We start from the raw sequence: 17,220 nt of genomic DNA on the forward strand, positions 1-17,220 counted from the left end.
TGGCCCATTAGTGCAAACAAAAGATTGAGCAATGATAATGCTAATTCCCTGGTCGAAGGCATGCACTGAATACCTGCAACTGCAAACATCTTAAAAAGGCTTTCATCACTCCCTTAGTTTTTTCCTATTTAAATGTAGATTCACAGTAAATAAATTGTGATAAAAAAATTGACAGTAGGTATTATTAGCTACAACAATTTATTTCCAGATAAAACAGTGGCCAGCGCATCTCCAGTAGCTAGGTCTGTTATAATTTCACTTCTTAAATCAAACATGTACTCGTGGTTCTATGAATTATGTGAATTTCCATTCACCACCAGCGGCGGCACTTTAAATGCCGCCTCTGGCGATATGTACTGTTCTGTGAGAGAAGCGCCATCTCCTGGTCATGTCATGTATTTCATTGAATGGGTGGAGTTCCAGTAAAAACTAGTCACACCCAGGAAAAGGAGGGGGTCACTCCAGCTGCTGGGACTTTGCTGGAGCTCTGCTGGAACTCTCATGGGAACAGCATGGCAGCAGCATGGCAGGGGAATTTCTATGTGGCTCCCACTGTATAGCTTGCTAACTTAGCTAGTGAGGCTAAGTGATGGAGCGCAGGGATCCGGAGGAGGAGAGTGGAGTAGGAACGGAGGAGAGTTTGTGTCGGTGCTGGTGGACGAGTCTCCTCGTTTTTCTCAGACGTTTGATTGACGGATGACGGATCCAAAATCACTGGCTGATGAATTGTGAGCAATGTGAAGCATAATTTGTGTGCCTGTGTAGCCGATGTCATATCTGGCCCTCTGCGTTGTGTTTCTCACGGCCTGCCCTAGGTGGGGTTCGATCCCACTACCTCCCATACTGGAGGCGACGATGCTAACCTCCTCGCCAAGAGGTTGACAACCGCTTGGCAAGTTGGTTAGCACGTCCTTTATGGGTGAGTGAGTGCACATCCGTTACACTCACCCCCTCTGAACTCACTCCACCCAAGGCATCCGGGTCACGGCACCGCTGTAGCCGATGTCGTATCTGGTCCTCTGCGTTGCGTTTCTAACGGCCTGCTCTAGGTGGGGTTCGATCCCACGACCTCCCGCACCGGAGGCTACGATGCTAACCTCTTCGCCAAGAGGTTGACAATCTCCTGGCAAGTTGGTTAGCACGTCCTTTATGGGTGGAGTGAGTGCACATCCGTTAGACCTGCATTAGGTAATGCGAAAACAAATTACCCCACTATCACCACAGATTTACTCAAAAATAGAATTTTGCACAAAGTATGGGCTACATCGTCTGATAGATGAGTGATTACACTAATTTTAAGACCCACAGTGGGCTCAAAATCAATTTTCTTTTCTGAATACCTTTAAAGACAAAATTACAGTTTTTTTTTTCAACGAAAAGAAACAATTATAAACAAAGTTTGCCGTGACAAAATCAGAGATTTTCAGAGTCACTACATTTAGTGTAAACTGTTGAGGGCTAGGACTGCCCTATTCCAGGGAGATGTGGCTGGGGTTGACCATCAGCTACTTGTTACAGCAACGGACAAAATATTTCACCATCAGAAAAAGTGTTGTTGCCTGTGCAGTGTTACTTTTGAGTAGATGACCTACATTTTTGTTTGAAAACTTTTTTTGTGTTTTGCTTTGATAGTTACCATAGGTTACAGGTCCATACATACGGCCTGAGTATGACTTAATCAGCCTCCTGAATAACTGAAATTTAAATATGGGAGGGCAAGAAAGGAAAGATATAAATCAGCTGTGTGACAAAGAGTTTTACTCAGAAAGCTGTCAGAGATTGGCAGCTTCTCCTCTCTCTGAATATGGAGGCCCTGGAGGAAACTGACTTTTGCTTTCCTGAGCTCAACAACTCCTGCATGAAGACCACGCGTCCTTACTTGGAGGCCACCCTTGTTAACAGTGTGCTGTCCCTCATCACTGTGCTCACTGTGGTTCTTAACCTTGTGGTCATCATCTCTATCTCCCACTTCAGGCAGAGATAGAATTTCTCTGCATGGCCTATACACAATGTTTATATTTTGTTTCCATTTAGATGCATGATGAATGTCTGAGTCTGAGTTATGCAACATGTCTCATCAGATTAGAACATGTAGTCAATCCATATCTATGTTTTAACAAGTGACTTACTGTGTAGAACATACCATACTTGCTCTGCTTATTATAATTTTACTATGTTTATTTTTGTTGCATTTAAAGCTAACGATGAGTTGATTGTTGATGAGGTGATTATGTTACTTTTGAGACAGTCAGCAAAAGGTCTATTGAAAAAACAACAAGTTACAAGCTCAAAGATTTAATGTTTTCCTCTTTAGGCCTTTGATAGATAGGCTACATACAGGTTATTTAAACATGCTTTTGTTACTGTAATACCGTAATATATTTATGCATGATGTTACAGTGTTGTCGATACATTTAGAATTATACTGCTTATTTCCACAACATTACATCTAACATTATTTTAAATGTTGATATTCTCTCTTTTCAGGCAGCTCCACACCGCCACCAACCTCCTCCTCCTCTCTTTGGCTGTTGCAGACTTCCTTGTGGGTTTCCTGCAGATGCCAGCAGAAATCCTTCTCTTACATGGCTGCTGGATGCTGGGTGACTTCATATGTGCTGTGAATTATTTTTTAGGTTACCTCACTGTGAGTGTTTCAGTAGGATGCATGGTTCTCATATCAATTGACCGCTATGTGGCAATTTGTGACCCCATGTTTTACTCCACCAAGGTCACTCTGAGAAGAGTTCAGTACTGTGTTTATCTGTGTTGGATATTTTCTACTGTTCACAGCGCTTGGATTCTTAGATATTTCCTAAAGCAACCAAACATATATAATGCCTGTGTTGGAGAGTGTGTAGTCATACTGACTTATCTTGAAACATATTCTGACCTTGTTTTCACATTTCTAGCCCCCATTTTAATCATTTCAATTTTGTATCTGAGAGTATTTGTGGTGGCTGTGTCTCAGGCTCGTGCCATGCGTTCTCATGTTACAACTGTCACACTTGAGCGCCCCGAAACGGTTAGAGTTAAGAAATCTGAATTGAAAGCAGCGAGGACTCTTGGTGTCGTTATAGCTGCATTTCTTCTGTGCAACACTCCATATTATTGTTTCATTGTTGCAGCTGAGTACAACTTGATTAGTGCGTCAACATCAGCCATTGAGCTTTGGTTGTTGTATTTCAACTCCTGTCTAAACCCTGTGATCTATGTTTTTTTCTACCCTTGGTTCAGAAAATCTTTCAAACAAATTGTTACACTTAAGATACTGGAGCCTGGGTCCAGTCAGACCAATATAATGTAGAAATGTTGATTGGCTGCTTTAGATTATATATTGACATAGATTCATATTCATATGGAAATGTTTCTTTACTTCCCAAACAATCTCTGTCAGAGTGATTGTGGGTTTTACCTTTGATATTTAGATATGACCACATAAGCCACATATGTCATGCTTCACAGCTGCAAATGCAAAAGTAGTGGCATGGTGCAGTTATACTCTGACTTGCTTTTGCTGATTGAGAAACAGTGTATTGTTTTTTTTGTTTTTTTTAAATAAACATGTGTAAATTTTGTTCTCCATTTGTACGTTTTTTCCTGAACCGAATCAGAAAGAGCAGTTCAGGGGAGGCTTCATTATAATATTACACTCTCTTCCTTATTTCCAAATGTTATTTTATATAGGCCAGGGTATTTGTGGAACTATGTGAGTGCCAGTTATATCAGCTGTATCAAAATGTTTGCACTGTAAGACAATTCTGACAACACAAACATGCACTTGAAGGAAGAATCATGAGTATAAATGGACAACAGCATTTCATATCTGTCCCCTGGGTTTCAGTGTGACAGAACAATGTAATCGGGATTGATTATTATTTACTCACCACCTGCTGATCCTGACTTCCTCCTACTAAACCCTCATATATAAACAGCTGTCGTGGGCCTTTACAAAGTCAAAGTTAAAGTTATGCCACTTTAAATACACTCAGGTTGTTTTTTTGGTTTTTTTTGCACTGTACATTTTGAGAATGTGGAGTTTAAAGAGGAACTAAGCAGAATTTCTCCCGTGGCTATGCTACATTTTTACCTTAATTAAAAAGCTCCGGTGTAATTGTTATAGTTAACTACAAGACTTGTGACTTGTAACGATTACAATTTAAAGAGGAACTATGCAGAAATTTTTATATGCTAGATTTTTTTACCTTAATTAAACAGCTTTGGAGTGATTGTCATGGTTTAATAAATGACTTGTAACTTGTTACGAGGGAGAATGGAGGCTCTCTGCCTTCCACCTACAGTAACGTCTCTTGGGCTGAAAACCAACCTTGTAAGATCAGCGCCGCCGTGACACAAACATGCCCTGTAATCATCAATGCCACAATTTAAAGTGTATATTTAAAAAAATTTTTTAAAGGCAATCAAATTAAAATGGTTGAATTAAGGCCTATATAATAAAGTTAAAGTGACATAAGTACAATTAATTTGAGTTAACACAAAGAGCATTGATACGTGTCTTTTAAATCGTTTGAGGCACTGGGTGGGTGTTTCAGGTACAGCTTTGAAGTGGTTTTATTCATAGGCTACTTTTTAAATCGTACGTTCTGTGTCACAGCAAATAGCTTCAAGTCCTCCTCCTCCTCTCTGAAGTACGGCGTGCCTCAGGGGTCTGTTTTAGGACCAATCCTATTTTCATTATACATGCTTCCCCTGGGGCACATAATACAAAAATATGATGTGTCTTTTCACTTTTATGCTGACGACACTCAGCTGTACCTGCCCGTAAATGCCACTGACCCTGGGAAATTGAGTGCTTTTTTAGACTGTATTACTGCTGTTAAAAACTGGTTGTCAAAAAATTTTCTCCAACTCAATGACAACAAAACAGAGGTTCTGGTCTTTGGGTCCCAGCAGATGTCTAAACAAATCCTGTCAGCTGCTGGGCCATTAATAGATGGCATCAAACCCTCCGCAAAAAACCTTGGAGTTTGGTTTGATAGCAACTTAAACTTTGAACAGCACACGACCAAACTTGTTCAGTCTTGCTTTTATCATCTTAGAAATATTTCAAAGATTCGATCCTTTTTATCTTTTAAAGACACAGAAACGATTTTACATGCTTTTATTTCATCACGACTGGATTATTGTAACAGTCTTTTTACCTGTCTTAAAGCAGAAGTAAGTGATATATTTGTGTTAATATAGCCTAAGTCTTAAATAGTTATATCTTCCGACAGCAATCACTTACATAGAGTGTTTGGTCTGAATCGCGGGTCTGTCAGTCCCTCTGCTCTGCTCTGAGTCGAGGAGAAAACATTTATCGTATCCTACAGTTTTTATCCAATGAGGAGAGAGAACGGCATGCAGGGCTGTGTGTGCAGCCAAGGGGACGCCGTGAATGTGGTGACGTAGGGACGAGGACTGTTATGGTGCGTTCAAGGAAACTCGTTTTTTTCCTACCTGTGAAGTCGTACCAGTTCGATCTGGTACATAGACTGTACAAAAAGACGTACTGGTACGATTTCACGGGTCGGAAGTTACGAGTGGCCGTTATAGTGACTTTCACCGGTTAAACAGGTCGGAAAAACACGAGTGGGTTGCCTGGAACGCTACAAAGTCGTAAGTTGTGACTTGAAGCTGTAATTTATGATTTCAGAAGCCTGCCTGGAACGCAGCATTAGCGAAAACGACCGGATCACTCACTTCTGCTTTAAAGGAGTCATCACCCGGAAATCGCATTTTTCCTTGTTAAAACATGTATACTGGTGTTGGACCTCAGTGGAAACTTGCCTGAAAACCTGGGGTTTGAAAGTGGCTGAGTTTTTTCGTTTGGGCTCTTTGTTTAAGCCAGAGTAGCTCATGAGGCTGCGCACCACAACATTACGAGATTTTGATTCTGCTCCTACGGTGACGTCACCGTGGAGACTGCTTTCATAAACACACCTCTCTTCCACCACCCCGACTTCTGCCGCGCCGCCATTACGGGTTGTTTTATTTCCCACTGTAGCGCTGTTATTTCGTCACTTTATTAAGTTTTAATAATTTTTCATGCGAGTAAGTAAGGGTTTAGATCCCCAATGTGCGGTTAGTTTATCCGGATGACGGCTGTTTAGAAGTTTTCTCCGCGTTGGGAGAAGTGAGGTGCAGCCAGCTGCAGCCAGCACCAGAGGAGCGGAGGAGGAGTGACTCCTCAACCCGCCTGCAGCGCTCGTTTACCTGGCCGAACGACATCGTCATGCCGCCGAAAGAAACTATCGTTAATTTATTAAGTTTTAATATTTTTCCATGCGAGAAAGTAAGGGTTTAGATCCCCAATGTGCGGTTAGTTTATCCGAATGACGGCTGTTTAGAAGTTAGCTCCGCGTTGGGAGAAGTGAGGTGCAGCCAGCTGCAGTGAGCACCAGAGGAGAGGAGGAGGAGTGACTCCTCAACCCGCCTGCAGTGCTCGTTTAGCCGGCCGATAACAACGTCGTCGTGCCGCCGGAGGAAAGGGTCGTTAATTTATTAAGTTTTAATATTTATTCATGCGAGAAAGTAAGGGTTTAGATCCCCAATGTGCGGTTAGTTTATCCAAATGACGGCTTAGAAGTTTGCTTCGCGTTGGGAGAAGTGAAGCTCCAGCGAGGCAGAGGAGCGGAGAGTGACTCGTCAGCAACCCGCCTGCAGCTTCTCGTTAACCGGTCAAACTACGTTGTCATCCCCGCGGAGGAAACGGTCGTTAATTAACTTACCCGCAGGTTTGTAGAGGTTTACCGCCGACTGGTTAAATTCTTTTTAGGTGATAAACGTTTGTCTCACTGATGAAATCTAACAATTGTGGCAGTAGCATTAGTTTGTTTGAATGAAAAGTGAAGCTTCACGCAGAGCAGCAGCAGCTTTGCACCGGGGCTCTGTAGCCTACGTACAGAAATCACCACATTTGCATCAATAAATACATGTTTTACAATGAACCGATACAATTTTGTTTTATTTTATGAAGTTATAACATGGTTACGGTACATGACAGAGCAGCATAGGTATGCGGTTTCCAATACAGCCTGCATGTAGCCCACAGGGCCAGCCACCATTCCGGCTCTGTCCTCCCTGCGTCCAATCAATGCGCGCCTCATTACATATTAATACAATGAACATCCGGACCAGTCAAAACCTCGCGCCTACTCTCACGAGAGAAAGTTGCCATATGAAAAAGTGTCAGAACAAGCTCTATGTTTGAATTTAAAAAAAAAAAATGTTTCCAATAAGTTTTAAGAACTGATTCAAAGCAATTAAAGGGGGATTGGATACATAAAAAACCAGGTGATGACTCCTTTAATCAAAAATCCCTGGACAGACTCCAGTCGGTGCAGAATTCTGCTGCCAGGCTTTTAACCAGAACTAAGAAACGTGAGCACATTACGCCTGTTTTAGCTTCCCTGCACTGGCTTCCAGTACGTTTTAGGATTGATTTTAAGATCTTATTAATCACTTTTAAAGCACTCAATGGTTTTAGTCCTGCATACATCACTGACCTTTTATCTGTGTACACTTCTGCTCGCACTCTGAGATCCTCAGATAAAGGTTTTTTAGCTGTCCCTGGGGCCCGACTGATGACAAAGGGGGAAAAAGCATTCTCAGTTCGGGCCCTAAGGCTCTGGAATGATCTACCGGAGGACATTAGGTCAGCTTCTTCAGTGTTGTGTTTTAAATCACTCCTCAAAACTCATTTTTATCGGAAAGCCTTTCCTGATTTTATTTGATTTTATTTACTTGTTCTGGCTGTCATTTTAATTGTTGTTACCTTGTTGTACAGTACCTTGTAACATTTGTTTTGAAAGGTGCTATATAAATAAAGTTTATTATTATTATTATTATTATTATACGTGCTTTCACATCGGAGTCTCTGAACCAGAAACGCTTTTAACAACACCAGAAAAAAAAGTCGCTTGATTTGTCGCTAGTCGCTTTTGACAAAAAAAAAAAGTTGCCAGATTTAGCGAGAAAGTCACCAAGTTGCCAACGCTGCTTCTGGCCGCCCATTTACGGCTGGTTCGGCCCGTTCATTATCGCTGACCACCTCTTTAGGGATGCCAAACCTGGCAAAGACAGTTTTTTTTAAAGTACTATGGGCCGGATTTACTAAAGGTTTGCGTGTATTAAAACGTGTGCAAACGTGATTGCACGCGCAAACACATGTGGAACCTGATCTACTAACCGGACGCACCGAGGATTGCGTCCCTCACACGGGCAGAATAGCACGTGTGATCCATTTAGCGTGTTTGCCTTGATGAATATGTAAATATGGGCGTTTCAGCCAGAACGTGCAGAATACTGGGAGGAGTAGATGCAAATAGATTTATTTAGCGCGTGCAATGTGATTTACCAAACCAGGAAGAGATTGCGGTGGCTGTTTTTGCGTCTTTATTCACCACGTCTGAAAACCATGTACTAACTGATACAACTTTGCCAAAACGTATGCGTTTATTGATTTGATACCTGTCAGAGCCCCGTGATCTTACATCTCTGCATTTCCTCACGTCTGGGTCATTCTGTAATAGTTTTTCAGCCGTGTTAAAAGTCTTTTACGCGCCGTTACGCACGGGGCACGTCTGTCCTGCAGTGCGCTCCTCTCCTCTCCTCTCCTCTCCTCTCCTCTCACCTGGCTGCTCAGCTCCGACTCTCGGTCCCGGACTGAGACACGTCACCGCTGCCTTCACCCGTGTTTGATCCCTCTGGTCAGTGGTCAGAGCGTTTAGATCCGTGTGTCCCACCTGAGCTCTCTATTAATCCACTCGATCATGGGCGGCACACACATATTACAGGTGTGTGATTGTCGCTGCAGCTGCTGCCTGTTAGTCACTATGACGAGTTGGGCCCTGTAGCGATTTGTGTTTATTTATCTAAACAGAGCGCGAGAGAGATGAACACACATGCTGTCATTATGCATCGGATCAAATGTCATTCTGTCCCTTCGTCCATCCAGCTCTCTGTCCACTCTCTCCATGGCGGAAACGATTACACGCGCAAAACCCTCATTTACATATTGCGGTTTGCACGTGTTTTCATTTAGTGGGTTACTCTTAGTAGATCACCTGTTTTGCGTGCACTAACCAAACTCGCAATATTATAGCGGGCGCAAACAATATAGCGTCCGCTATCTGAGATCTTAGTAAATCCGGCCCTATATTTTTTGTTTCCCCAACAGTTCTCATTCATTCACTTTCAGGCTGTTTCCACACATACCGGTGCAAAAATGACACATTGTTTCAATTTTTAGCTCATGCGTTCCATGTTTACACACATTTGTTTTTTCTCTGTTCCAAACCATAATGGATGTATTATGGTCTGTACGCCGCAGTACCACTGTCAGTGCTTACGATACCGGAAAAAGGCAGGTACCGACGTATTTTTTGCGTGTCGGCATCGACTTGGTACCGAAGTGTCGGTCCTCGCGACAACCCTACTAGTTACTGTGATTTTAAACACAAGTTGTTGTTAAAATGTATCGTTTTTCATGGGAAAAATGAGGTGCGTCTCCGGGACGCATGGATAGTTTACTGCATCCTTTGAGATTTTAATGCGTCAGGGACACATGACGCTTACCGAGCAAAATCACAACATTAATCATTAAATGCAGATATTTTATATTAGGAAAATGCAATTTAAAAAAAAAGTCAAATAAGTAAGAATAGAATTTTATTTCACCTACATGAATTGAAAAAAAGGAGAGGTCACACGCACATCCGTACCAAAAACTTTGGGCAGGTGCTGAGCCAAAATTTGACCGTGATACTAAAGACTATGAACAGGGCACTGTATACAAATGGCTTAATAAAACCGACGCGGCATCAACCGCAGGCGAGCACAGGCCACCGAGGAGGAGGCCGCGATACCAACGCTACAGTCCAGCGACTTCCACCTCCTCACTCGACGTGGACTCGGCAGGCTCCAGCGCTTCCCAGCGAAGGCCTTTTTTAGGCCCAACTCAACACACCCCACAACACCCCCAAGGCACCCGATTCCACAGCGCAAGAGGTGCAGGCGGGGAAAGAAAATTCGCACGGGAGCCATACAACACTCGCAACAGCAAGTGGAGGAAGTGAATGTCATCAATCTCTCAAGTAAGCCCCTATCTGAATCATGCACTTTGGTATTAAATAAGGGACTGTCATTTTGCCCTACTACCCACTGCAAAGATTTTGATGTTTTCGTGGATTTCCAAAAATTCTTTCGTATATTACGTTTGAAGGAGTTTTTTAATCACCAGCAAAGAGATAATCATGTGTCCTGTGGTATCCCCCATAGCACTGGTGAGACGACCCCCCCCAGTGGCACAGAGACTGAGGAGCCCCTGACATCTCATCCAGACACCTCAGCCCTCCTCAGACATAGATCCCACGCTTCGTTCAGAGGTAAATCCACGTTCATACCTCCTAAACACAGGAACTCTTCTGTTGATACATACTGCAGACTGGTAGAGGGAGATATTGCCAAACTCCTGGGACAGAAAAGACAATATAAGGTCACCCATAACTTGACTAGAACACAACATACGGAACTGAAGGCTCTCAAAAAGGATAAGTCTATTATAATCCAAAGTGCAGATAAAGGGGGAGCATTGGTTATCTTGGATAGAGAACCATACACACAGGAGATCATGAGACAGCTGAATAATGACACTTTTTACTGCAAACTGCCAGGTAATCCCACAGTAGAATACACCACCCTGGTACATGGCTGCCTCAAAGACCTCCTGGAAGAAGGAGAGATTACTAAACAAGAGCACGCCTTCATGCTGGTAAATTCACCTGTCACACCTGTTTTTTACACCCTCCCCAAAATCCATAAGGAATATATTACCATTCCTCCAGGAAGACCTATTGTGGCGGCGATAGGGTCTCTCACAGAGAAGATTTCCGCCTTTGCTGACTTTTTCCTACAGCCTTGTGTTTCATCTTTACCTGCATATGTCAAAGACTCTATAGACTTTATCAAACTCATTAATACTGCTCATACTTACCAAGAGCCCTGCATCCTGGTAACCATGGATATTGAGTCCCTGTATACTAACGTCCCTATCCAAGGAGGGCTCAGAGCAGCTGAAACTTTTTTGTCCAGAGAGGACAGGCCCACACCTAGCACGGACTGTATTTTGAAGCTGCTAGAGATTGTGTTGACCACAAACTACTTTATGTTTGATAAAGATTTCTTTTTGCAGGTGTCGGGAGTCAGCATGGGGTCTAAAATGTCTCCCAGCTTCGCATCCCTGTATGTCGGCCTTTTTGAAGAAGAAGTGGTGCTGAATCCCTCCTGTAACCCGTTCCTTCAGTATATCTCTACATACAGAAGGTACATAGATGATGTCTTTTTCATCTGGACCTCAACTGAAGACAAACTCAGAGACTTTTTTAATTTTGTAAATGCACAGAACACACACTTGAAATTTACTATGGCACACGACCCTTTTAAAATGAATTTTTTGGACATTCTTATCATTAAGAGCGACAAAGGTTTCAGCACTTCACTCTACAGGAAACCTACTGACAGGAATTCACTGCTACATGGACAATCATATCACCCCTCCCCTTTGAAAAGGAGCCTGCCCATTGCACAGATGAACCGCATTCGTCGGATATGCAGTTCAGACTCTGATTTCAACATACAAAAGCAGCATCTTGCTAATAGATTCCTTCAAAGAGGGTATAAAAAAGAATGGGTGACGCAGGCCTCCGACCGCTTCTCTAATGTAACTCAAACTGACTGTCTTTTTTCTACTAGAACTGAAACTGTTAATGACAGAATTACATGTGTTGTTCCTTATTCACCTCTTGCTAAGAATATGTCCTCGATTATACATAAACATTGGCATATTGTCTCCTCCGATCCTTCTCTGAGAGGACGGTTTGAAAACCCCCCTCGTGTTGCCTTTAGAAGACCCCCCAATCTTAGAAACATGCTGGTCAGGGCGGATAACCCTAGCCCTCCACCTCCTCGTGCCTCTGTTTCTTTTCTTCCCCCTGTGGAAGCAGGTAACTATAAGTGTGGTAATTGTCAACAGTGCAACTTTACACGTAAAACCAAAATCTTTCATCATCCACGCACTGGTAAAGTGTTTTCTATTAAGGGTATAATTTCTTGCAAAACTAACAACGTTATATATATGCTTAAGTGCCCTTGTGGGCTTGCATATATTGGTAAGACATCCAGACCCCTTAAAAACAGAATTTCTGAACATAGGTGTGCTATAAGAAACTCTGATCCCAAGAGCCCTGTAGCGAATCACTTTAACCAGATGAAACATAGTGTGGCTTCTCTGAGCTACATTGGTATAGAACTAGTATGTCAACCGAGGAGGGGAGGTGATATCAACAAATTGCTTCTCAGACGTGAACTTTTCTGGATTTATACTTTAGACACTATGTCACCCAAGGGCATGAACGAAGAAATGGACATTCGTCCATTCCTATAATTATTGTTATTTTGTCACACATTATTGCCCAGTAAGTTTGTCATTTGTGTGTTGCTTTGTACTTGAATGTGTTATATTATTGTGCCTTAGCACGCAGGTGTGGCCTCAGTAGCATATGCCAACTTCATGACGGCACTTATGCCTGATCACCGTTTGCATATCCTATTGAGTGTAGCCTCCCTGTGTGTCTCTCGCACTAGTGTTTTCATACACTTAGATTTTGATATATATTTTTCGATATATTTTTCTACTATCTATCCTATTTTCTACTATGTATGCTATGTGTAACATGATATGTGATATGAGATCTCTACGTTGTGGCTGGTATGACTTACTTCTATGGTGTTTTCATTGGTATGGGCGCATGTGTACGCACAATACACAGTATATTTACTTGTGTGTGTGTGTGCTCCTGTACCCATGCTTGTGTTTTTCTCAGGATTTTTTATATTGATGTTTAAAAATACTAGAATATAACAGGACTTTGTAGTACTAGTGGATGCCGTTTTGTATGCTGTGTTTGTACCGGTATCTGCTTCCTGGTTTCTAATTGTCACATGACGACCACATGATACTTAAGATGGCGTCTATGTGGATGTTGTATGTCTGACGAAGAGCTTTTGCTCGAAACGTTACATCGTTCCTGATAATAAATGGACTGCATTTAGGAGCCCTGCGGTGTGCGAGCCTTTTTCTTTCGTTTTAAATACCTACATGAATTGAATCATGTGCATTTATTCGTGCACTTATACTTCATCCCCATAAGTTGAGGCAATACAGAGAAACCACAATAGGTGGTGTACACATATTGTACATAGATACATTGACTGATAGATGACACAATCTGCTTTCTGAATCAATTTGAATATAGAAGGGGACGAAGAAAATACATAAATTATCTTCATGACCAAGAGTTTTACTCAGAAAGCTGTCAGAGCAGCTCCTCCTCTCTCTGAACATGGAGGCCCTGGAGGAAGCTGAACTCTGCTTTCCTCAGTTCAACAACTCCTGCAGAAAGAGACTGTTTTCTCACACAGAAGCCATATTGATTTACATTCTGCCATCTCTCATTATTGTGCTCACTGTGGTTCTGAACCTGCTGGTCATCATCTCTATCTCCCACTTCAGGCAGAGATAATATTTGTGTTGATGGTTTACAAAATGTTTATTGTTTTGGTTCCAGCAATGCAACAGAAATGCATAATAAGGTTACTAATGTAAACAATACAATAACAATACAATACAATACAAAAATGTATTGTATATTTTGGTTCAATTTTATTATTATTTAGTAGTATTTTGTATATATCTTTATACTATTATTTTATATAGTATATGTGTATTTATAGTATAGGCCTATGCATATTTCCTTTTTGTATATAGTATATGTGTATCTTTTGCACTAGAATATTTTAATTCATTCTATTTTATTTAATTTAAATTCTTAATTCTCTAAATTCTTATTCTATTCCATTTTTGGTACTTTTATGTTTGCACCTGACACCAAGACAAGTTCCTTGTGCTGTAAACTGACCTTTACTGCTCTTGGCAATAAAACAGTTCTGATTCTAATTTATGAGGAAAGGGCTTTGAATGAGAAATAATATCTTTTTTTAATGCAAAATTGTTATTTGAAAATGCCTTTATAGTTGTGATTTACACATTTATGTTACAGTGTGTTCAATGTTGGTATTTTCTCTTTTTTTTCAGGCAGCTCCACACCACCACAAACCACCTTCTCCTCTCTCTGGCTGTTGCAGATTTATTTGTGGGTTTCGTGCAGATGCCAGCTGCAATCTTTGCCTTGGAAGGCTGCTGGTTCCTGGGTGATGCTATGTGTGTTGTGGTTTACTTTTTCGGTTATGTCATTGTCAGTGTTTCAGTAGGAAACATGGTTCTCATATCAATTGATCGATACATGGCAGTTTGTGATCCCATGTTTTACTCAACCAAAGTTACTCTGAGGAGAGTTCAGTACTGTGTTTGTCTGTGTTGGACGTTTTCTGCTGTTCACAGCTGTTGGATAATGGGGGATTTATTCAAAGAACCTGATAGGTATAAAACCTGTCATGGACAGTGTGCAGTCATTACTAATTATGCTGAAGAAGTTGTTGACCTTGTTGTGACCTTTTTAGGCCCCATTTTAGTCATTATACTGTTGTATATGAGAGTATTTGTGGTGGCTGTGTCTCAGGCTCGTGCCATGCGCTCTCACATTACAACTGTCACACTTCAGCGTTCACACACTGTAAAAGTAAAGAAATCTGAAATGAAAGCTGCAAGGACTCTGGGTGTTGTAGTAGTTGTGTTTCTTCTGTGCTCCTGTCCATATTACCATGCTGCTGTTGTTAAGGTGAACAATGTGACCCTAGAATCATCTTCAGGCCTTGAGCTTTTATTGTTGTATTTCAACTCTTGTCTAAACCCTGTGATCTATGTTTCTTTCTACCCCTGGTTCAGAAAAGCCATTAAACACATAGTTACTCTTCAGATACTGCAGCCTGGCTGCAGTCAGGCCAACTTAATGTAGACAGAGACTGTGATGGTTTCATTGAAATCAGTTCTTTATCAGCATTTAGATCTAATACAAGTACAATTGAACATTTTCCAGCACAAGTAGAAACCAGCAGGTAATTCATCACTTCACAGAGGATTTTAATGTTTGTTTTGGTTTAACACTTAACATTTACTGCAGATGACACAGTCTGGGAGTTGTGATTCCTGATTTTGTGATATTCAAAACATACTTTGATCTTTTTAACACTGAGTGAAATCTGTTTTTGTTGAAAAGATCAAAACAATGGTATGAGCATGAATAGATTTGTAAATGAATACATACAGAAGTAAATTATTTAAGAAGAGTAAGCAAGGTTTGTCTGAAAAACACTTGACTGGTTACTAGGTGATTTCTAGTAAAACCCTGAAAAAAGCGTCTGAGAAGTCACAAAATCTAAGTTGCCAAGTTGGCAACACTGCAAAGTTAAAGCTATCATCGTACAAAATATTAAATACATACATAACTCTTGAAATACATAGATATATAAATAGTGCATATAATGCGTTAATAATAATAATACTTGAAATAAATTAATGCATGAATAAATGTAGACGTATAAAAACTAAAGTATTAGCAATGGGGTTTTTATTTTGCTTTCATTCATGTATTTGATGATTTAGATGCGTAAAGCTGAGACCAGCCAACCTACGAGGGAGCACACTTGCCATGAATAAGACCCCAAGATACTTGAACTCACTTACTTAACCCTCATGTTGAATTTTTTTTTTGAATTTGAATTGAAATTTGTTTATTTCGGTCATACAACACCAACATCAAAATCAACCATTTTGTGTGAACAGTTTAGCCAAAACATATTATACACAATTGCAACCATACACACACACACACACACACAAAAAAAAAGAAAGAAAATATCATACAGTGACCGAAAAGGGAATAGGCTGAAGCCCAAGGCTTATATTTGCCTATCCTTTACACTCTATGAAATTAAATTACCTAGAATGTCAACAGTCCAAAATAATAAGATGAAAGTAATCATTACTGTATTTTATAATTTTTCATTATTTTACATTTCAAGGCTTTCTTAAAACTCAACAAAGAACTACATGTCTTCAACTCATCACTGAGCTTATTCCACATTTTAACTCCTAAGACTGAAACACATTTGTATTTTATATTAGTTCTCACTTTACACATTTCAAAAATCAATAACCCTCTTAAATTATAGTTTCCTTTTCTTAATTTAAATAACTGAAGGATACAAGCTGGAAGGCTGTTGTTCTTTACTCGAAAGATGATTTCCATTGTCTTTAGGAACACAATATCTGAAAATTTTAATGCATTAGATCTTATAAATAGTGGGTTGGTAGGTTCACAATAGCACTCTTTGTTTATTATTCTAATAACTCTTTTTTGAAGCTTGATTATAGGGTCTATGTTTGTTTTATAAACATTTCCCCAAACTTCAACGCAGTATGTCAAATATGGAAATATAAGAGAATAATATAAAATATGCAGACATTTCTTATTCAACATGTCCCTTGTTTTATAAAGAATAGCAATGGATTTGGATATTTTTCCCTAGGCTTCCAACACAATTTGATGTTGGAAGTATGTTGCCCAAACGATTACTCTTTCCTTCATAATTTGCTTGTTTTTTCATCAAACGGCCTGAAATGAACGGAGGTTGTTTTAATGTCGTTAATTAAAATACATTTGAAGTAATTTGGTTGAATTATGGGTGTTTTATTGAATTTGGTAACAGTTTTTGTCCTCTGGGGTCAACAAAAAGGCACAAAACATAACATTATCACACAAATTTATGTTTCATCTTTTTATTCAACTTCAGAGCAACCTAATTTCACACTTTTTTTGTAATTCATACCTTTTTATATGAAATAATACCTATTGTTTGAGTTTCACAGAAAACAGAATATTTTCAAATATTAAAGATCAAAGGAAAATGAATTGATGAATTAACAGACACTGACGCATGACAAACTTCCATCAGGATTTTTTTTTTTTAACCCTTACATTTTTTTAATGGCAGCAAATTGTAACATCCATTGTCCTCTGGGGTTTGTTTGCAGCTCAGTACAACTTGATTAGTGCGTCAACATCAGCCATTGAGCTTTGGTTGTTGTATTTCGACTCCTGTCTAAACCCTGTGATCTATTAATTTTTCTGTCTAAGTTAGTTTTGTTATTTCATGATGTCTCTATTTGATTGTCATTAATTCTGACCTAATTTTTGGAGA

At 40.3% G+C, this 17,220-nt stretch overlaps 2 protein-coding genes and 1 long non-coding RNA gene across 3 annotated transcripts in view; 2 read left to right on the forward strand and 1 right to left on the reverse strand.

Moving 5' to 3' along the window:
• LOC146965504 (uncharacterized) overlaps positions 1–17,220 on the reverse strand; it is a 518,674-nt gene that overhangs the window by 461,362 nt on the left and 40,092 nt on the right. The gene's annotated exons all lie outside the window — the stretch shown is intronic.
• Positions 1,805–3,307, forward strand: LOC146965533 (trace amine-associated receptor 13c-like). The gene is made up of 2 exons (XM_085765570.1): positions 1,805–1,974; positions 2,488–3,307. The coding sequence occupies exons 1-2, from the start codon at positions 1,805–1,807 to the stop codon at positions 3,305–3,307; spliced, it is 990 nt and encodes a 329-aa protein (XP_085621696.1).
• Positions 13,404–14,975, forward strand: LOC146965534 (trace amine-associated receptor 13c-like). The gene is made up of 2 exons (XM_085765513.1): positions 13,404–13,573; positions 14,156–14,975. Exons 1-2 carry the CDS (start codon positions 13,404–13,406, stop codon positions 14,973–14,975), a joined length of 990 nt encoding a protein of 329 aa, XP_085621639.1.

The sequence above is a fragment of the Trachurus japonicus genome, chromosome 21 (assembly GCF_045865225.1).
Source record: "Trachurus japonicus isolate A0001 chromosome 21, Traja_1.0".
NCBI lineage: Eukaryota > Metazoa > Chordata > Actinopteri > Carangiformes > Carangidae > Trachurus > Trachurus japonicus.